The sequence below is a fragment of the Pipistrellus kuhlii genome, unplaced genomic scaffold (genome assembly GCF_014108245.1).
Source record: "Pipistrellus kuhlii isolate mPipKuh1 unplaced genomic scaffold, mPipKuh1.p scaffold_m20_p_15, whole genome shotgun sequence".
NCBI classification, from domain to species: Eukaryota; Metazoa; Chordata; class Mammalia; order Chiroptera; family Vespertilionidae; genus Pipistrellus; species Pipistrellus kuhlii.
In genome coordinates, this window is record NW_023425460.1 from 27,504,529 (window position 1) to 27,527,204 (window position 22,676).

The window sequence follows — 22,676 nt, forward strand, 5'->3', positions numbered from 1 at the left end:
ACACACAAAACAAAAACAAAAAAAACACCCAATAGAACCACTACTTTATACAGATGTTGAACATCTGAAAGCTGTTTACAAATAAATACTCATTTTTCAAAATACTTTTCCAAAGATCCTATACAGGTGAGAATTCTCAGTAATTGAAAAATCACATGTACAATTATGTCATAAAACTAAAATGTTCAGTTCTACAATGGTTATCTAGTGAGTTCTTCCAAAAGAGTTCAACTGAAATGTGTAACAGGGACTTAACCGTACCTGAAGAGTGGGGTGAAGGATGTCAGAAAAGGCCTTTCCAAGGTATTGAGCTTGGGAATGGGGTAGTGGTGGGAGGGGAAAGATCCTAAAGTTTTTGTCAAGTCAGTCTACCTATGGTGAGTTCTGCTCATACCTACCAAATCAAACTGTTCCTCAAAGTCAAGCTACTGATCTGTCTTTCTTACACATCCTCTCCATTCACCCAGCCACCCAGCCATCCAATTATCCATCCATCCATTCATCCAAACATAAGTAACATTTTATGTAACAGTAACCTGAGCTGTGGGAATAGATGGGATCATACAGGAGGAACAGAGAGAGAGAAGAAAGTCTATAACAGCCTGAGCAACTCCAACATCTAAGGGTAAGACCAAGGAGGAACTGTAGTAAAAAAAAAGATGAGGAAAGGCCAGGAAGACAGGAAGGAAATAAAAAGAAGTAGATTGTTTTGAGAAGGAGTGTCAACAGTCTAAGTGCAGCTGTGATATTAAGCATTTATTAATTGCTATTCAAGTTTGAGCCAAATTAAGATGGTCTAGCATAGGGGTGTCGAATTCAATCAGAGAAGGGGCCAAAATCTAAAATCCAGCCTAAATCGTGGGCCGAATGGTTTACTGAACAGTCATAAACTGTCATTGTGATGGAAACGCAGCGGAGTGCAGTGATGACAGCGCGGTGCGGGCCACATTGCAAGGCCTGGAGGGACGGATTTGGCCCAAGGGCCTTGTGTTTGACACATGTGGTCTAGCAAAAGAGTATCACATCAAGATCATTCTAGTTCCAGAGTGTTCCAATAAGAAGATATTAAAGAGTTCCACATGGTTTTCCTATTAAGTTGGCTAAAAAGTCATTTTCTACTTTCTATCACCTAAGCTGGAAAAAAAAACCCACAACTATATTCTGTACTATCTGCTATCAAAGATACTCTGAATAAATAAAAACAAGATAATTCAATTCCACTATGTTTGGTTTTCTTTCCCTGAACTTGCTTGAAACAATGTTCAAAATCTTTCATTTTCTCATTCTTTATTCCTAATGTGCTAATGGGTGCTGGAGATATAGTAATGAACATAGCAGACAGAATTCCTGATCTCCTTGGGCTATTAAAAAATAAAAATAAAAGTAAATATATATATATATATATATATATATATATATATATATATATATATATATTTGATTTTTTTACAAATAGGAAGGGAGAGGGATAGAGAGTTAGAAATATCGATAAGAGAGAAACATTGATCAGCTGCCTCTTGCACACCCCCTACTGGGGATGTGCCTGCAACCAAGGTACATGCCCTTGACTGGAATGGAACCTAGGACCCTTCAATTCACAGGCTGACGCTCTATCTTCTGAGCCAAACTGGTTTTGGCACTCCTTGGGCTTTTATGTAATTGTCATATGTATAATGAAAAAAAAAGTTCTAGGGTTGTGATATCATTATAAATGGGAGTTCTAATTCAGATCCATGGTTAGGGATGGAGTTAGGAAATGATCCCTGAGGAAGTGACCTTTAAGCTAGACCTGAAGGATAAGTTAGGATGGGACTGGGAGGGGTTTTTTTTTGTTTTGTTTTTTAAATATATATTTTATTGATTTTTTACAGAGAGGAAGGGAGAGGAATAGAGAGCTAGAACATCGATGAGAGAGAAACAACGATCAGCCGCCTCCTGCACATCCCCTACCGGGGATGTGTCCGCAACCACGGTACATGCCCTTGATCGGAATCGAACCTGGGACCCTTCAGTCCACAAGCCGAGGCTCTATCCACTGAGCCAAACCGGTTTCAGCGGGACTGGGAGTTTTAAAAAGAGAGGAAATAGTGTAGTCCCTAAATTTAAAAAAGTTTGGAATTTCCAGAAAGGAAAAGGCTCTGTGGGTAAAGTATGAAAGTGAGGTGGAGAGTTGTGAGAAACAAGCCTTGTACACAAGACTAGAGGCCCGGTGCACGAATTCATCCATACATCAGTGGGGTCCCTCTGCCTGGCCTGTGGAATAGGGCCGAAATTGGCTCTCTGACATCCCCAAGGGGTGCTGGATTGTAAGAGGGCGCAGGCCAGGCCAAGGCACTCCACTGATGCATGATTATGCTGGGGAGGGATGCAGGAAGTTGGCCAGCTGGGGAGGGACTGCAGGAAGGCTCCAGTGTGTGTCCAGCCCTTTTCGCTAGGTCTCGATAGGCCAGATCCCAGGAGCAAGCTAACCTACCGGTAGAAGCGTCTGTCCCCTGGTGGTCAGTGCACATCATAGTGACTGTTCTACTGGTCAACTGTCTGCCCCCTGTTGGTCAGTGCATGTCATAGCGACTGGTCAACCAATCGACTGTCTGCCTTCTGGTGGTCAGTGCACATCATAGCGAGTGGTTGAGGGGCCTTAGTATATCATTAGCATATTACACTTTAATTGGTTGAATGGACGACTAGAAGACCAGACAGCATATTAGGCTTTTATTATATAGGATTATTTAGAGCAGGCATCTTCAAACTACGGCCCGCGGGCCACATGCGGCCCGCAGAGGAGTCTGATCCGGCCCGCCAGGTTTTTTGGGCAGTGAGCGCAGCCGAGGTGTTACAGTAGGAATTAATAGTTCATATAGTCCAGCCCTTCAGCTCTCTGAGGGACCGTGATCTGGCCCCCACTTTAAAAAGTTTGAGGACGCCTGATAGAGTCTTTGGGCTTTGTCCAGGATTTAGGTTATTATCCCAAGAACAAGAGGATATCACTGCATTAGGGCAAACAGATTAAGAGAAGGTGGGAAATCAAGACAGTAAAGAAACCAGTAAGGAGAATAGAGCAGAAGCCTAGATGAGAAAACATGGTAGTTTGAACTAGGTTAGAGAGAACTTGAGAAATATATATCCTGGGGTAAAGCTGATAGAATTTGGTGACAAGTTAAACATAAATAATGAAAGAAAAAAAAGTCAGCATCGAGGATAATGCCTAGGTTTCTGATATTATTATATGGGTTAACAAATATGTCTGCCATCTTCTGAAATATGGAATACTGAAGAAAAAATATTTATAAGGAAGATAACATGCATGGTGCAACCTATCCCAAGTGTCCAGTTACCTAATTATCTGTTTTGAAGGTAATGAATAAATTTTACAAGGGATTAGTTCTTCTTTAATTTGGAATATGCAGTGATTAACATGGTATCATACTCTGATATGAATGTAACAATATTATGTAATACAAAAACGAATGCAACAAAATTTTCAAATATTTTACTAGAACGTAAGAGTATATAAAATTTTTTAAAAGCTCAAATTATATTTTCACATTTATTAATTAAAATTTATTTTAGAGTTAATGATTAAGATAGAGACAAAAAGGCATTCTGGTTTGAATGTCATTTCTCAATAAACAATAGAATAATAGTATTTTCCTTTCAATCTATCAATTTTGTCAAGCCTAAACTGGATAATACTATAAACTTAAATATAGCATAATATGCAAGCAGAAGAAAAAAAAAATGCATGTAAGAATGTAACCTAGCTAAAGATCTTCACAGCTGAAGCAAGGGAGCCCTCTCCTGTTCAAGTATTTATTAGCATTGGACTGAATTTAATTCAATCTACCATTATCTACCTAATTTAAGTCTAAATCACTCTAAGTTATAGCCAATCTGATTCTATTAGGGACTGAAAAAACAATTAGCAGTAACCTTCATAATAGCTAATTATGTGGCAAGTACCAAGTAAATTGCTTACATGTATTATCTCATTTCAACTTCTGAACAATTCTATGAGCTAGGTACTATTATCATGACCATTTTAGACATGAAGAAATGAAGGCTTAGAAAGCCTAAAGATTGCAGAGGAAAATTGATGAATTTGAATTTAATAATTATTTACTCAGTATATGTGCACAGCACCATGCTAGATTCTGATGACACATTATATCAATCTCTATCATTTCAAGAAGGTCATACGCTAATGAGAAAATCAGACCATAATTGAAATCATAGTGTTATAATTTTATACTGACTTATAGATTATGTATTATTTTAAGCAGCGGTCGCCAACCGTTGGTCCGCGGACCACTGCTGGTCCGTGAGGTCCGAAAGGTTGGCGACCGCTGGTTTGAGGAAACCTTTGGAGCAGCAGTCGCCAGTCGGTGGTCTGCGGACCCAAAAGGTTGGCAACAGCTGTTTTAAAGTGTTAAAAGTGCCTTTCACATTATTTGATTCTCCACGATAAGCTCACGTTCTACAGAGGCTAGATAGTATTATTTACTCCTACTTACATAAGGAAAGTAAAACTCAAGATTTCAGTAACTTGCTCAAGGTAACAAGCCTTTAAGTGACAAATCCAGAAATTAGAAGGCTTTTTGGAAAATATTATACCATCTGCCAAAAATTAATCAAAACCAATCTTGTTCGTGAAACTCCTATTATTATAAATTCATATCTAGATTCTCCAATCAGATTCCTGTCAACAACTATAAAACAGAATTCTAAACATATTCACCAATTACATTCTACATTTGAAACATATGAAAGATCACACTTCATTTTCAGAAATATGAGTAGATATAGTATCCTAATTCCCCTTTACCTTTGTTCTTTTTCTTAGAGGTCCCTTCTGCAGGAGATAACCTGGATTTTTTATGTGGTGACTCTTCAGAATCTTTTTTGATTCTGTCCTTCCTTTTTTTGGACTTAACTTCTTTTCTCCTTTATGTTGAACAATATAAAATTAAAGTTAATTTTTTCAACTTTTTCAATTGACCTTTATAAAAATTAAAACCAATGAGAAAAAAAAATCAGTAAAGTACTTCCTTAAATGAGACTGTAAGTATTTTAGGTTAGTATTCATTTTGGACAATTCTGTAAGATAATAATGCCTGAAAATTCTGAGACAAAAAATTATTATTTATAAGTTCTATATACAAACCTAGTAAATATAAATCATACTTTTACTGATTTCCTTCTTTTTATATTCTATTTAGCTATTTAAAAGAAAATTACAAAACAAATCTCATTTCCCTTCAAATAATTCATTATCTACTTATTCTTTGAAAAACAAATACAACAAAAAGAATCCACAGTTCTACACCATCAATAAACAGAAAATTCTCTTAAGAATTAATAAATATGCAGAGTAGAGCAAAATAGGTTTACAATTGTTTCTTATGGAAAACAATGCAACAATAAATATACAAGAATAAACTCTGTTTCATATACTCACAACTGTAAAACTACTTTTGCTGCACCCTTTAGTGAAACTATTATAGAATGAGGGTGGAAGGATGTATTGTTAACTCATATGTCTACATTAGACCATTTATCCTTTTATTGCTGTAACTTTATTTCTTCTAGGCCAGGTTTACAAGGTTATTGGTACCATGGTTGTCAAGCAATTGATTTTAATTGGTGATAAAAGGAAATATTTAATAGGAAAAGGTGAGAATGCTATAACTCAGAGAAAGGTGAGAATGCTCTAACTCAGCTACTCCACTTACTAGTCATCGTGAAGATACTAGTAATACACAGGGGTCTGATTTCAAAGCCCATAATCTTACATGTACTGCACTTTGCCGAATACTGATAACCCTCATCTACTCAGTATGCAGACACATTCTAGTTCATTTGGTAGAAACGTGATTTTAACACAGAGGTTTATAATCCTTTGCTATGAATGACAAACTCCAATTAAAACATTGTTTAAATGAGACATAAGAATCACATTATGAAGATCTGCTTTATAATACAGTTTCTAAGAACATCATGGTATCTGAACATAGACTCCAAACTAAAAATTCTAGGATCTATCTACCATCCTGCACAAGCCTTCACATTTAAAACTGGATGGCTAGATTAAGGCACCATGAATTTCCATTCCAGTTCTCTCGTGTATGTGGCCATAAAGTGATGTCAATATTCTATGCAGTGTTTCTCAAACTTTTGACATAGGTATGTGTACCCCCTTCTATAATTTTCGTAATGCTGAGTACCCCTCATACTCATGAGAATGTAGAATTAGGCCCAGCTAAGCACGGTGCAGTGCATATTCCCACCAAACTCCGGTACAATGCGTACCCCCACCAAACTCTTCCGTACCTCTGGGGGTATGCATACCACACTTTGGAAAACACTGTTCTATATAATCAACCAATCAAACTATCAACCCTTCAAATCTACATTTAAACATTCAATGCAGATAAGGGACTATGTCCAAGACTACTAACACTTAAAAATAGCATTTTAAAAGATAAGTTACCTGTGATGAAAATTTAATTTAAGGGAACATTCTTGGCATAATCCTAAAAAAAAAAAAAAGGAAAAAAGTCACACTGCTGAATGTGAATAACTGCACTGCTCCTCTACCGTTAGTATCATAAATTCTCATTTTCCCTTATATTCTTTTACGATGAGAGGAAACAAATAAGCTGAGAAAGCAATACAATTCTAATATTAAAATAATATTCGAATGCTTGAGGAACTGAAATTCTAACATTACTTTAGAAAAATGCGTCTTTAATTTATTCTAAAAGCAATAGGCAGCATTAATGTGTATCTTACATCAAAGATATCTGGTAACAATAGTAAAGTGCTCTAGGAGTTTTCAAAAGGAAGAGGGCTGTTTAAAAAGTTCTTCAACTGTGGCCTCTTGTTTTGTCTTACTCTCAGTCACACTAGTAGATGTTTCCTCATGAGCAAGCACTTCTTGGAGGAACTCAGAAACCAGTCTGTACTGCGTGTTAAGTAGCATACGGGGAAATTTATGACTTCTTTCTGGAGAACACTCTGACGGTACATTTATTTAGGTATTAGAGAAGGCTATTAATATGGTGAAGAGAAGATGACATAATACCAGCTTAGGGGGGAAAAAGAATGAATAACAGATTCTAAAACATGCATATTAAGAGAAACTACTATATTCTCGGGTGCAACCCTAAGCTTTGAAGACTGATATCAAGAACAATTATGCCTTCCTAAAACTTTTTCTTTATTGACACAAAGAATATATTTATTATTATCTCCACCACAACAATAGCTACCAGCTAATATGAGATTGTACAGAGCCTTTTCTGATACTATACATTTCACTCTACATTGGTGACGTTCTCAAGTTAATGAAAAGAGGTCTTCACTTTACCAATGGCATTACATTAACATTAGAACTGTTTTTCCCAAATGTCACCAGATTGCTGAGGATACTAACATGTTTGGCTCAAACACTGTTTGTGACTTTGGGAAGCTCTGAGAAAAAGGGCACTTACAGGAAGAAACATTAAAATTTTGAATTGAGTCTTAAATTAGTCCATATATTTTAAAATCTAAATTATTAAACTTTGAAGAAATGAATCATCTAGTCAACTTACTTAATTTAACAAGTGCATTTCTCTTTTCACCATGCTCAATATAACCAAAATTAACTTCCCAACTCTTTAAGTTGTCTTTTTTATCACAATGTTTATTTCCACAGAAAAACTGGCCTGCAAAGAAAAAAAAGGAATTATTAGCTATGAAAGGTGTGACAAGATTCTATCTAACCTTGTATTATGGCTGAAATTTACTCTTTACATAAATTCCTAGTTCTACAAAGCAGCATTAATAAACTGACCACAATAATTATAACACATTCAACAAATGTATATACAAGTAACAATTTAAAAGGATGAGAGAACTGGTTTTAAAAAAAAATCAGTCCTAGCTGGTTTGACTCAGTGGATAGAGCATTGGCTTGGGGACTGAAGGGTCTCGGGTTCAATTCCAGTCAAGGGCACATGCCCGGGTTATGGGGTCGATCCCCAGTGGGGGGGAGTGCAGAAGGCAGACAGCCGATCAAAGATTCTCTCTCACAATTGATGTTTCTAACTCTCTCTCCCTCTCCCTTCCTCTCTGAAATCAATAAAATATATATATTTTTAAAAAATCAGTCACATGGCCAGTGTGACTCATTGGTTGGAGTGTTTTCTCATGCACCAAAAGGTTGTGGGTTGGATTCCCAGTCAGGGCACATATTGAGGTTGTAGGTTCAAATTCCCAGTTGGGGCACATGTGGCAGGCAACAGATCAATATTTTTTTCTTCAAAATCAATTTTTTTAAATTAATTAAAAAAACAAGTCACAGAATTTTTGCTTAATAGACTGTTTATATTTACAGACAAAATTTTAGTGTCCCTGTTAGGGAACTGTATACTTTGGAAAATGATAATACTGAAAGAGTATATATACTCACTAATACCCTAAAAGGATAAATATATTTTCCAAAGTACACATACATCTGGGTCACATGTGTCAAACACAAGGCCCGCGGGCCAAATCCGTCCCTCCAGGCCTTGCAATGTGGCCCGCACCGCGCTGTCATCACTGCACTCCACTGCATTTCCATCACAATGACAGTTTATGACTGTTCAGTAAACCATTCGGCCCGCGATTTAGGCTGGATTTTAGATTTTGGCCCCTTCTCTGATTGAGTTCGACACCCCTAATCTGGGTGAATCCTTTTCAATATTTAATAATATTATTACAATTGATATTTTTAAGTATTAATATAATGGCATTTTAGATATCAACATAAAATGGCATTAAAAGCACATTTAAAAGTGCTAGCACTTTGAGATGAAGTAGATAAAGTAACCAAATCCAATGCTCTAAATTTTAGAATCACTTGACACTAAAATCAATACCACATTATCATATCCATTGTACATTAAAACCTTCTGTAATAAAGGACTAATACTGATGAGCCAAGAAGGGGGTGAGGGGGCGGAGAAAGAAATTCAAAGATTATTAACTTTGACAGAAAAAAAAATCAAACTTTTATTTGTATAAATAAAACTTGTATCTTAATAATTTGTACCAGCAGGAATCTGAACTTTTCATAAAAATTAAATTATCAAAATGAATTTTGAAAATTATCAGTCCTACAACTTTTCTAAATTGGCATTTTTACTTATTTCAGAAGAGTACTTTATTAAGTCTGTACATATTCAGTAATAGTTCTATTGTTAAAACAGCAACAAAAATTGTACCTTTATAAATCACTAGAGGCATGGTTTACAAAATTCGTGCAGGGGGGGAGGAGGGGAGTCCCCTCTGCCCAGCTGGTATCCTCTAAAATCTGGGACCCCTTGGGGGACTGACTACCAGTTTAGGCCCGATGCAAGCCAGCCTGATTGTCTCTAACTGCCCCCCCCCCCCAATGCCTCTGGCCTGATCACTACTCACTGCCTCTGCATGCTGACCTGATCGCTCCTAACTGCCGCCCCGCCAGCCTAGTGGCCCACACAGCCTGCTTGTTCAGTCATTTGGTTGTCCTTCACTAATCCCCCTACTGGACTGGTCACAGGCAGCCATCTTGTGATGACTTGATGGTCAATTTGCATATTACATCTTTATTATATAGGATAGCAAAAGCATTCTCTCCCCTTCCCAACTAATCTTTTCTTTAGTTAATTTAATTCCGAGAATGTCCACCAGGTTTTAAAAAGCAGCATTATCTACCATCATCTGAAAATTCCATTCAATGAAAGTACAAAAATTTTAAATAGTGATAGACATCTGAATATATATCATTGTTTTAGGTAAAAACAAACTAAAATGTGATATCAAGAAAAGCTTAAAAAGTTTTAAACTTATTATTTTTCCTTGTCCTCTAAAGTAGCTTCAAGGCTAATATTTATTACCTAAAGAAAAAAAATTCCTACTGCTTAATTGCATGTCCAATTTTACACCTGTCATAGACGTTCAAATTTATAGCAGATGTATATAAACCACTTTGATGGCATAAATGTTTACTCATTTAAAATACAAGCTTTATTTTAAGAAATTTAAGTTATTAATTTAAAATTATTTCCTAAATGCTCCTCTGTAGTTTTCAGAGGACATTAATTTTTGTTGCAATTAAAAATGCAATTATAGATAAAGAGAGAATTTTATAGCATGACAGTGTAGAGATATTAAGTATTCAGAAAAATTTTGTGAATAGATTATAATAATACACGGGAAAAGCATTTGCTGATTGCCTACCAAATGTCTGTTATTTTGTTGTAAAAGTAAATATTTGGACTCAATCTCAGTGACTCCCCGAAAAAACTAGCTTGTCCAAAAATTTTATTAGGTTCAAAGTGATATTTAATTTCTACTTTCAAAATGGTGATTTGATTGTAATATAGCAATACCAACTCATTATTCCAAAAATAAAGAGAAAAAGTCAAGTATTCACCAGTTGATATTTAACTTTAGAGTTAAATTTTTAATTCTAAACACTTCCTACTTATCCTCAATTGAATATTCTAAAAGCAAAAATTCTAAAGGTAAAAATCTAAAGCATTAATTATATTGACCTCTGCTAGTAATACATCATGAGTATACCTTCTTTAATTTTACTTTTGTGGGTAATTATTCACTGATACATTAGGAATAATCTTACCCAATGACTTAATCTCAATAATATAACAAAATAACCTTATCCTATTAAAATATAAAATTTTAAAGAAAAAAATTACCTTTTCCTGAAATTACTTCTTTTTCTACTCTCCACCTAAATCCAAACTGACAAGAAAAAAACATGACATTTATACCAGAGTAAATTTAAATGTTATTTAAATTGTATATAATAAATCTAATTTAATATAATTTTAAATTGTATATAATAAATCTAAATTTAAACGTTATTTAAATTGTATATAATAAATCTAAACCTGGAGACAACAACTGACATAATGACATTTATTAACCTAAAAATAAAACTAATTCCCATTATCATAGCTTTTTCTCTCCTTATAGGATTCCAGGTACTTAAAAATACACTTGAACAATTACCAATTTATCTGTTAAGGAACAATCTTCTTTACTTTAAAAAACTATAGATGCCAGGCCAAAAGACATCTAAATTAATTATGTGTGTGTGTGTGTGTGTATAGATAGATCGGTATCTCCTATGACTGACAGAAAACAGAAAACGAGGTTATAGTACAGTAAGAAGCAGTATACCACAGCACAAGTATTCAGCCTTTGGAGTCACACTGTTTAGATTTACTTCTTAGTTCTACCACTAAACAGCTATTTAATCTACTTGTTCCTGTTTCCTCATTTGTAAAGTAGAAGTAATACAACGTCTACCTCTTTGGGTTAAGAGGTTTAAATAATACATATAAAGTATTTAGAATTGTACCTGGTATATATTATACCACTGGTTAGCACATTATGGCTAATAGGCCTGCTGCCTATTTTTATAAAGTTTTATAAACACAGCCACATCATTCATTCATGTGGCTCTCTTCCCACTACAGCAGTATAGTCATAAACAGGAAAGAGTAATGGTACCAGTTTGGAATCCTAAAGCAGAAATATGTTAAACTGCCCTCCAGATTCCTAAACACAACTTTGTTTTTTTATTAAAAATGGTTTTTCTCCATTGCTTTTTAATATCTTTCACATTCATAAACTAATTTACCATAATTCTAGTAATGGTGTACTTTTGTAATAGTTAAAAGTCTCAATCTAGTCTATTTCCTTGTTATAAAAATCCTAATCTCATAGGTTGTTGTATTATTTTTTTAAACCAACTATTATTTGAATTAGGCAATTTTGTTGTTGTTTGTTAATCCTCATCTGAGGATATTTTCTTCACTGATTTTCAGAGCAAATGGAAGGAAGGGGGAGAGTCAGAGCAACATGGATGTAAGAGAGACACATCAATTGATTACCTGCCCTGACCCGAAGAAGGAGCCTGCAACCCAGGTACATACCCCTTGACCAGAATTGAATCTGAGACCCTTCAGTCAGTTGGCCAATGCTCCAACTACTGAGCCAAACAGGCTAAGGCAGGCAATTTTGTATTTCAAGTAAAAATAAGGGCGCACAATATTTCAAAATATTCTGATTAAAACCCAAAGAAAATCTTCCCAGTCTAAGAAAGGAGAAATAAAAAATTCAAAATAGCTTTATTTTAAACCCATACAGGTGAGGATTGCTTTCCATCCAACATAGAGATGCCTACTGAAGCACAGTAAAATGTGTAATGTAATAGTTTTCAAAGTTTATCTTTCATTCATTAATCTATTCAACAAAAAAATTAACAACTACTTATTGGGCTTAGCATTCTGAGGATAAAAAGTGGTTATTAAAAGCGACAACTGCGACAAATTTCCTCATATGAAAGATTTAGAGGTTTTGTCTCGATGTTTTTACATTCTTTCCTGAATATAGGAATTTTTCTGCTGATACATTGGATTAAACTCTGGAGTTACTCAAGGCTTGGTACTGAGCCTCTTCTTCTCACTCTACCTTCTATTAGAACAAAGAGTTCACACATGCAAGCAATAAGAGAAAAGGATCTTAACTTCCTGATGACACAAGGTTCGATGCCATCTACTTGGACTGAACTTACAGTTCATTTATGCCATGTTCTTTGGGAGTGCTTGCTGTTCTCCTCAGCTGAATCTAATCCTAACTGATGTAATGATCTAACCAAATTCTCAACGATGAAAGGAAAAAAAGCAACAAAGAAGAAAATGGAGGTGTGGAACAAAGGTTGGAATTCACTAAAAATACCCTATCTAACTATTATATATGGTAGGCACTGAACTAGGAGCTGGTTAATTAAAAAACGAATAAAACACTGTCTTTGGATAAATAAAATATGAGAAAATGCATTCTACCAAGGAAATCAAAAGTACTATTCTGTCTCCAACACCTCAAACATGGTATGCTAAAACACAGTCATTATCTTCTCCCAAAAAAAAGATACCCTCCTGTGTGAGGCAAAGAGTAGATGGGAAATCTCTGTATCTTCCCCTCAATTTGGCTAACTTAAAACTGCTATAAAAAAGATTAAAGTCTTATTTTTTAAAAAAGATCCCATTCCCTCCATATTTCCTATTTCTCTAGTATTCACACTCAAAACATGTGAGTCCTATCTGATTTCTTTTTGCACTAACCCTTGTTCTTACTATTCATCATGTTCTAATAGGAAAAAAATAATTTGTTTTAAGATTATCCTCTCTAAAGTATGATTTCCAGTAATATACTGTGGAGACTACAATAATTATTCACTAAGTACACATTCTTCCCTTAACTGGACTATAGGTTTGGTGTGTTGTTTTTTTGAAGGGCGGACACCAGGTGTTATCCACAATACCTAGCCTAGTCCTCAATAAATACTGAAAAACAACCAACAAATTAGTCACAGTTGAAAAAGCTGCTTCATTATGTGCTCTTAGAAAGACCTATGTTTCACATTCAACTTGAAATGTAGAGACTTTCAAGTATCAATAACTCCAACTGCTTTGGTGCTTTTTGAATTCAATATGGCAATAACTAGCATAGAGATGAGAACTAATTCACGTGAAATTGAGAAAGTCTTTGGGATATACCAAGTGCATATGTTATAAAAATGGACACTAATATTATCTATGAGAATATTGTGAAGCAACCCACATATTAAAGGCACTACTGAAAATTAAACCAACTATGCTTCTGAGTTTTAACTATTTAAATGAAAACAAACTCCTTATAATAAATAAATTTAAGACAGCTTTTTTAAACAGTATTACTTAATATAAATGTACATAATCCAAACATATAGATTTATGCAACATTACCTCCCCTGCCACTTCAAACTGAGATCATATGTTCTTGGGTCACCTTCTCTAGCTACAAATGTGAAATATGGGATAGGAATAAAAATCCCTTTAATGTTAACTAAAATAAGATGTAAAGTGGGAATGAAAATCTGCCATTACTAATTAGCGGATAAGTTCATTTTACAGAAATAGACATTTCTGTAATAAAAGATGTGCATCTGCCTCTTTACAAATGATAAACAATTTGGAAAAAATAGTCAATTTCATCTGTGAAACAAAACGTCATTCTGCAGTGTCAAATCATTCATTATAATCATGAGGCTCTAGACTAGAGTCAAGATGAAAACAGGATCCAGTAGCCACTTGTGTTTAATTTTAGACTTGTTTGCCTCAGCTCACAAAGAAGCACCCTTGACTAAGGGGCCCTTTGTAAGTTCCACAGCTGCAGAGTTAAATGGTCCACATGATACCTTATAGATACAGGGCACTTTAGACTAGAATCTCATCTTTAAAAGAATAGTGAGGGGTAAGATAGTGTAATATAAGTAACACTTTACTTTTATAAAAACCTTCTTATAGAAATATTGGAAGGCATACCTTATTTTCTTTGTATCTACTGAGATCTGCTATGCAGTATTCCTTGAATAATTTATCATAGTATTTCTTTGCAAGTTTTTTCTCCCTAGATTCACAAAAAAATATAAATCTTCCTTTAGAAATTTAACTATAGTTTGCTACTTGGAAGCAATGTCAAATAAATAATGCATACAATGTAAATGTTTTAAAAGATGTCTTTTACTTATACATGCATAGAATTCTGAATATGAACTATTATAGTTGCTCTCTCGGGGAGGGAATCTAGAAGACTGACAGTCAGACATGAGAAAGGGCCTTACTCTTCACTTTTTAGCCTTTGTAATGTTTAGATTTTTAGGACCATTTTCAGGTATTACTTTTTTTCCCAAAATATTTTAAAAATTTGAAAAGAAGCATTTTACAGGGCAACAATATCATTTTAAAAATGTTTTTCTTGCTGATGCCGGTTTGGCTCAGTGGTAGAGCGTCGGTCTGCGGACTGAAAGGTCCCAGGTTTGATTCTGGTCAGGGGCATGTACACTGGTTGCGGGCACATCCCCGGTAGGGGGTGTGCAAGAGGCAGCTCGTCGATGTTTCTCTCTCATCGATGTTTCTAGCTCTCTCTCTCTCTCCCTTCCTCTCTGTGAAAAATCAATAATAAAATATATTTTTTTAAATGTTTTTCTTTTTTTAAAGACAAACTCAAGCAATGAGAAGTCAGTTAAAACTGTTAAAAGTTACCAAAAGAACCAAACTAGGTTCAGTAATCTGAAGCGTGTTTTTATGTCCTCAATTCAGATTTGTTCTATGCAGGGTAAGAGAGGTAGAACAAAAGCATTTGATGCATTATGTGTCAGATGACTAAAATTACCAATTCATGTCCACTTCGTCCTCCTCATTCCATAGGAATCTATGATTTTCTCGTATAACATCCATGTCTGTCTTGTCATTTTCCCTGGAAAATAAAACTATTTCAATCTAATATAAACACTGAATTAGTCAAATTTAGAAAGTTAAACAGTTTGTGAGGCTTTTGAAGACCTAAGTGAAAATGAAATACACAAAGATAAAGACAGTTTTATGTGTATGCATATATGTTCATATATTTGTAAATTATTTCAGTACTTTTCAAAGGCACTATAAAGAATGCTACTACAGAAGCAATTTAAATGGATAAGAAACCATCCATCTCTGGAACTGATTTCAATTATACACATGGTGCTAAATAACCAAAGATAAAATGAGAAATCTGAGTAAACATTAAATGGACAAGGGAAAATGTATGAAAAATACCTTTCAGAAAATACAGAAATGTCAATAACACTACCCTATTGAGATCTAGTTTTAAAATTATATGAAGAGCTTACCATTCCTCATTTCACTATAGCTTCCTAAGAAGACAGTAAGGAAGAGAGTTGAAGGGTATAATTTTTCTGGATGCTAACAGTTTAGGGGTAAAACAAGGGATTGTAGGGGAATACAGGCTGAATTGAAAGGGAGGTAAGTTTGAGATAGATTAATATGGTAGGAAGTGTTTTAGGGGTCTCCCAATTCAGAAAATTGTTAAGTCAGAGGGAAAAACCCAAACAAAACCAAGAGGCTCTCAAGAGAAGAGCCTCAAATATAGAAAGCAATTTCACATGTGGGAAATATTAGAGTGAGGTTTTTTTGTTTTCCCTACCTTTAAAAAAGCAATCCCAAACACTGAGGTTTAAAAGTTCAAAGAGCATTAAACAACAACAACAAAACACCCTGCATAATCAGGTATATGTGTATTCCTCACATCTGTTATTCCAGGGACAGCCGTAGCTCTGCAGGCTACCTGTTGCCAGAGAAATTGGTTTCGTGAGAAGCTACAATACTTAGCTAGAAGCTATGGATGGTCTCTCCACTTTATGATACAACAGAGGAAAGTAGAGGAAAATTACAGAACCAGAAGACACAGGAGCAATGGGTCTTTAAAAGATCTCCACTCTCCCCTCCAATTAAACTTCATGACACTTACCCCAATCGCCTGAAATCTTCTTTTTTGCCACCATAATATAAAATATAGTCATTTACAAACTTTGCATGCCTTTGGTACTGAAATGCAAAAAATTAAGGATTTTAAGAGTTGTTCTATGTCCATGACATATTAGTGAGTAGAAATAAAAATCATAGTATGCTTTGTTAATATGAAAATATATACCATACAATGCTTATAAATTCAGAGATAAGAAAAGGTAAATATTAGACTATTACATATGAACATTATAGAGAACAGGGACTTTCACTTTCTACTGAATACTGTTTATATTGTTTTAAACATTTTTCAAGAAAATACTACTCTTGATAAAACATCTCTCTACCAGCGAGAAGGAAAGTTTCCTCTTCTATTGCTAAACTACATATAGCCTCACACCATCACTCATTTTACTCATCACAATATGAAAAAATTGTATTTAAGGAGTACAAAAATTAAAGGTAAGGAGTAGAATTTCTTTCACTATTATCCTATCTAATAAAAGAGTAATATGTAAATTAACCATTGCTCTGCTACAGCCACCAACCAATCAGGATCAAGTATGCAAATTAACCAAGATGGTGGTTAATTTGCACATCCAGGCACAGAGCAAAGACTGAAGACAACATAGAAGCACTGTCTTGAACATCTGCCTTGAGCATCTGCCTCCTGGTGGTCAGTGCACATCACAGCAACTAGTCATTTCGCCATTTGGTTGATTTGCATATTAGTCTTTTATTATACAGAATAGTGACTTAGTTGATCAAAATGTGTTCTAATAGAGTATCAAATCAAAATATTCTTCCAAAACGGGGATCAAAACAGTTAACATGTCATAAGAGAAAAAAGAGAACAGCCAAATATCTGGAGATATGGGTTCTAGCTCTTGGTCTATCACTCATGAATCATGTGACCTTAGGAAGTCACTTAAATCTTTTAGAGCTAGGATTAGCAAATGTTTTTTGTAAATATGTGGGCCATATGGTCTCTGTTGCAACTGCACAGTTCTGCCATTTTAGTATGAAAGCAGGCACAGAAAACATCTAAATGAATGAGCACAGCTGTGGTTCTAAAAATCTATTTCCAAAGCAGGTGGTAGGTGGAGCTTTTCTTCCAGAAAGATGGAGTAGACAAAGATATACTTCTCCCTATTTCTTCCACCAAGAACAGCTAAATCCCTTGGATATTATATACTTAAAAGACACACACACATGGCCCTGGCCAGTGTCGCTCAGTTGATTGGGTATCATTCCATGCACTGACAGGTTGCTGGTTCAGTTCCTGGTTAGCCACATGCCTGGGTTGCAGGCTCAATCCCCCATAAGTGGGTATGCAATGTTTCACTCTCTTGTAGATGTTTTTTTTCTCTCCCCTCTTCTCTCTCTAAAGATCAGTAAAAATTTCTTTAAAAACAAAACAGGAAGGTTCTAAAAGATGGAAAGAAGCTAGAGACCCCAGGACCCATGATATAATATGGTAGTGAATTAACTTTTTTGCATTTTAAATCCTAGATTTGGAAGTGAAGAAAGATGGAAATACCAACTAGCACAATTTTTTTTTAAAAAGCCCCAGAACCTTCTCTAATTGAATAACCGAGAGTGGCAGTCTAACAAACTAGGTAACTTTTAGACAATAACTACTCAAATCCAGCCAAACACTCCAGAAAAAAAAATGTGTTCCACCTCTACCCATGCCAGAAAAGGGGACCTTTCACCCTCACAAGGCTTTACATAGATGCCCAACACCCCTAAATGAATAAAGAAGCGGAGTAAAAGTTGAAATGCAAATATAAGCAATTGGCAACTGGGTTAGGAGATAAGAGAAATAAATCGTTGAAAAGAAAACTTCTATGACTTAAAGTATCAGAAATGATAACAAAGTGAAACAGATTACTACAGATGGGAGGGAATGCATCTAATTGACACTATCTCCTTCTCCCAATTGTGAACATAGTAACACACCTAGAAATACTTCAGATCTTGCTTGGCTTCTCTTTCACTTTCCAATATTCGGTAATATGGAAGTCCAGTGGCAGTAGTTACTGTAGTAATCAGCCACAGTTTTACCAAAAAGTTTAGCTGAGACATGGCAAAACAGGGAAGCAAGGTATAATTTAAAGAGAGGCCCAACTCACACCTGAGAGTTGAAGCCACAGCAGACCTGAGAACAGTCTACAGACAGATTTACTTTTCAAAACTATTTTACGAAGACCCTAACTACCCACGAAGCGGGTAGGAAGAGAATGAGTTAAAATGAGACAGAGGGCAAGCATAGTATTAAAATGAGAAATGTTGAGAGCCTGGCAAAACAAGTTAGAAAAAATATTTGCAAGTTCATTAACTTTGTAAACCTGTTTTTGGAACATTGGGAATATGTTTTTTATTATTTTTGCCCCTCAATCTTTTTTATATACAGTATTAGTAAAAAAACAACAACAAAAAAAACGGTACTCAAAAGTAGAAATGAAAAAATTCAATAAACACTTTAAAAGTAAAGAATTAATTTGGCTTAATAAGATTTTTATAAAATAAAAAGATTTTAAAATATACTACTTGTTCTAAAAACCTAGATATAAAAAGGATACAGCATCCATAGCTATGAGATGAAACCTTCTATTTCTTGCTTCTTCCCTGTTAAGAAAAATTTTATTTTAAGCAAAGTCCAATGTCTATATTCTAATTAATATATTCAAATCTTCAAGTCCCCGAGCTTACAAAAACATCTTAAATTTTAAAAAAGTGATTTATGTTGAAATACTGTACCTATCCAGCAATTCTTCTGCAACCTGTTTATGGACCACCTTTCCATGTTTTTCTTTCTGAAATGGCTTTTGGAGCAGTAAATCATCTTCTGTGGTCCTGGTTTATTGAGAAGAAAAATTATTAAGAGTTTGTTTTTCTCAAAGGGTTTCTTATTTCTTTTTATTTTCACAATTGGAACATGTTTTAAAGAATTAAAGCCTTAATTTAAAAAAAGACTCACTAATCTTTAATGATACATTTTATGTTTCCTTACATATCTTAATATCTTAACTTACTTTTATACCTATAAAATGGAGATGAAACCAAAAATGTATGAGTCCCGGTGTCTGACCGCCAAGGTTCCTGGGTTCAAATTCTGGCTCTGGCATTCACTATCTTAATCTTAAATAAAATTAAGTTACTCACGTTTTTTGTGCCACAATTTCCCTGTTTGTGAAGTAGAGATATCAAAGTTTTGGGGAACTGATAATATGAAAAGAAGGACTGGCTATAGATAATATAGACTATATTTGTTAGCGTTAGTTAGATAGATATATGTAACCCTAGAGCAGAGGAGGCTGTCTAACTAGATTTGCTCAAATTCTATTCTTACAAAGTATTATTTTTTAATGAAAAATCTTAAAAATGGAAATCCATGAAATGTAATCCCAATATATAAAAAGTCAGGGGCCGTCATGACCAAAACAACTGTAAAAATGACCAAACAGCAGGCTGCATGGGGCAACCAGGGTGGCAGGAGGGTTAGTGAAGGACAACTGAATGACTGAACAGTGGCTATGTGGGGCGATTAGCAGGGGAGGGCAGTTGGGGGTGATCAGACCAGCAGGGGAGCAGTTAGGGGGCAATCAGGCTGCCAGGCAGAAGCAGTTAGGGGCAATCTGGCAGGCAGGCAGGTGAGCAGTTAGGAACCAGCAGTCCTGGACTGTGAGAGGGATGTCCGAGGGGTCCCAGATTGGAGAGGGTGCAGGCCAGGCTGAGGGACACCATCCCTTATGCATGAATTTTGTGCACTGGGCCTCTAGTTTGCTGTAATTCTTTCTGTCCTTTTGGTTATCCACATAGACTTGATTACCCAACAAAAATATTCAGTCTCAATTAGTATCTCTAATATATTGCTCTCAGTGTAAAATAATAAACCAATTTTTGTAAGTTTGATTAATCAGTCAACTACTCCTAAATTACTAGATAAAATCAAGTTTCTAAGCACTAGAAGCTTAAACCATACACCTAATAGCAATCCCACCAAGATGTAGTAGCTTCCTTATAAAGCCCCAGCTTTATTGGCTGACGGATTTTGTTTCTTCCAAGTCATAAAAACTCCCATAAACTCCCCTACACTAATCTTATTCTGAAGTAAAGCACTAGCAAAGGGATCACCATCCACACCCCGTCTTAGCTATGACATCTGCAAATAAAGTCCTTCTTCCCCTTCCACTTCTATAAATCTCTTGATAGCATAAAATATTCTTATTTTTCACATAACTGTTCTCAAATCTTTAATCAAAAATTAACTCAGTAGAACATCATTGTCTTCACATATAAACACAATCCCAAAACCTTCAATATTATTTCTTTATATTTCATCTCAATCTAGAAAGGATCCAAAGCACAGCTCAATAAAAAATTACCTTTTTTTCCTTTTGCTAGATTCTCCACAGTGTTCATCATCACTAAAATCAGAGTCATAGCCTCCATGACCATGCATCTGTAAAGTATAAAGTCAGTTACTTAGAACCTAAGTTGCTCACTGTTCACGAAACAGAATAGTTAAAAAATAATCTTAAAAAAAAAAAAAAAACATGTTATCTTTGAACGCCAAAATAGTTTAAAGGAATATGGTGTATATATCAATGTCCCTTGGCTATCCACACATCTAAAAGTTTCATTCACTCTGAAATGACAGACTTACCCTTCAGAAAAACGAGTAAACATTTTTCACCATTAGGCCAACGAGAGGCTAGTCCTTGACCCACTTATTAAATATCAGGTCTAGAAGCTGCCATGTGACTGCATACATGATTCAGCAATGCTTCACTTTCATTTAACTTGGGAGTAGTAACAGTTGCTGTGTATTTATCATCAACTTTGCTCCAAACATTATGCTAGGTACTTAAAAACACTGCTTCTAATTGCAAGTGAGGAACTAATATCTCCATTTTAGAGATAAAGAAATCAAGGACAAGAGACGTAAAGTTGTATCAATTATACAGAGCAAATAGGTGGCTAAGCTGACCTACTAGACTCTTAAGCCCATGATTTCCACTACTCCAAATTGCATCTCTGGAATATGCTGTTTTATTATATTCCATTAGATTACTGCATTTGTGAACAGTACATTATTTTTTTCCTTCCTTTCCTTAATCCTCACTTGAGGACATGTTTATTAATTTGAGAGAAATGTTATGTGAGAGAGAAACATCAACCAGTTTGCCTTATATATGGCTCAGTTGGTTAGGGAATCATCCTGTGCACTGAAGGGTTGCAGGTTCAATTCCTGCATGCACATACCCAGGTTGGGGGTTCAATTCCTAGTCAGTGTGCATAGGAGAGGCAACCAATCAATGTTTCTCTCTTTCTCCCTTCCTTTCTCTCTAAAAAGAACAACAAAAACACATATCCTCAGGTGATGATTAAAGAAAAGAAAGAGGGGAAAAACTCTAAATTTCATTGCACTGGACCTAAGATAAGATAAATGTTTCTAGTCCTGGGTACCTTGAATAAATTACTTCATCTCTTTGGGCTTTAAGGATTATGTGATACAGCCACCTTATCTAATAAGGTGGCTGTATCACATAATCCTTAAATCCTATGATCTAGTACAGTAGAGCCTTGGTTCTGGAACATTGTTCCAGAAGGCTGTTCGAAAACCGGATCATTTTTTCCCATTAGAAGTAATGTAAATTGAATTAATCCATTCCAGACTCCCAAAAGCTTCCCCTCCCCCCAAAAAACAAAAATATTTAAGCACAATTTCCTGAGATGTTAACGTGAGGTTTAGCACTAAACTGACTCCACTGGCACATTCTCTCCTTTGCTGCCTGAGACAGTGATACAGGTATCAGCATAACTGAGAACCAACGTTTTGTTTGACAACAGAGAATTCTTCATGAACAACCTGGTTGAGAACCTAACCATTCGAGATGGAAGATGTTTCAGAACCGAGGTCTGACTATCTTCTATATTTCCACTTTCAAGTGTAGGTGTGTGGCTGAATACCTCTCTTCTGTCCCACACAATCCTAGAGAGGAAGGCCCAAGCCAGGACTCGAGGTTATAAGGCTTCATTTCCAGCTCTACCCTCACATCTGTCTTCACCTGGATCACACTCTATGTCAGTTCCTTGCTCCACCTGTCACATCTGTTCAAGCCATCCCAGCCCCTCACTCCTTAAGTCCTCACTTTCTTCACATCTTTATGGGGAACAACCACTGGGTGCCGCTTAGAGGTATGTTCTGGATCAGCATTCAAACCCTGGCTCTGCACGTCTCACTGGTCTTTTTTTGAGCAGGCTCTACACCCTGTGAGCCTCAGG

At 35.5% G+C, this 22,676-nt stretch overlaps 1 protein-coding gene and 1 long non-coding RNA gene across 9 annotated transcripts in view; one reads left to right on the forward strand and one right to left on the reverse strand.

Moving 5' to 3' along the window:
- Window positions 1-22,676, reverse strand: part of LOC118719306 (protein FRA10AC1) — a 28,989-nt gene that overhangs the window by 5,672 nt on the left and 641 nt on the right. For 3 of the 8 annotated variants that reach the window (XM_036438589.2, XM_036438586.2, XM_036438587.2), the window contains exons 3-13: window positions 21,858-22,001; window positions 20,774-20,850; window positions 19,146-19,241; window positions 18,968-19,013; window positions 16,387-16,463; window positions 15,253-15,336; window positions 14,403-14,487; window positions 10,725-10,770; window positions 7,593-7,706; window positions 6,488-6,530; window positions 4,823-4,941 (exon numbers count right to left, since the gene is read on the reverse strand). In XM_036438589.2, the coding sequence (XP_036294482.1) occupies window positions 4,823-4,941; window positions 6,488-6,530; window positions 7,593-7,706; window positions 10,725-10,770; window positions 14,403-14,487; window positions 15,253-15,336; window positions 16,387-16,463; window positions 18,968-19,013; window positions 19,146-19,241; window positions 20,774-20,850 (787 nt within the window). In that variant the 5' untranslated portion in view covers window positions 21,858-22,001. Of the gene's footprint in view, window positions 1-4,822; window positions 4,942-6,487; window positions 6,531-7,592; window positions 7,707-10,724; window positions 10,771-14,402; window positions 14,488-15,252; window positions 15,337-16,386; window positions 16,464-18,967; window positions 19,014-19,145; window positions 19,242-20,773; window positions 20,851-21,857; window positions 22,002-22,676 lie in introns of those variants that run through there. The other 5 variants (XM_036438585.2, XM_036438583.2, XM_036438584.2 and 2 more) reach the window with 2 other exon arrangements.
- Window positions 316-22,076, forward strand: LOC118719308. Its single transcript, XR_004988092.1, has 4 exons — window positions 316-326; window positions 6,262-6,265; window positions 15,910-15,912; window positions 21,973-22,076. It is a non-coding gene; the product is annotated as an uncharacterized LOC118719308 (long non-coding RNA).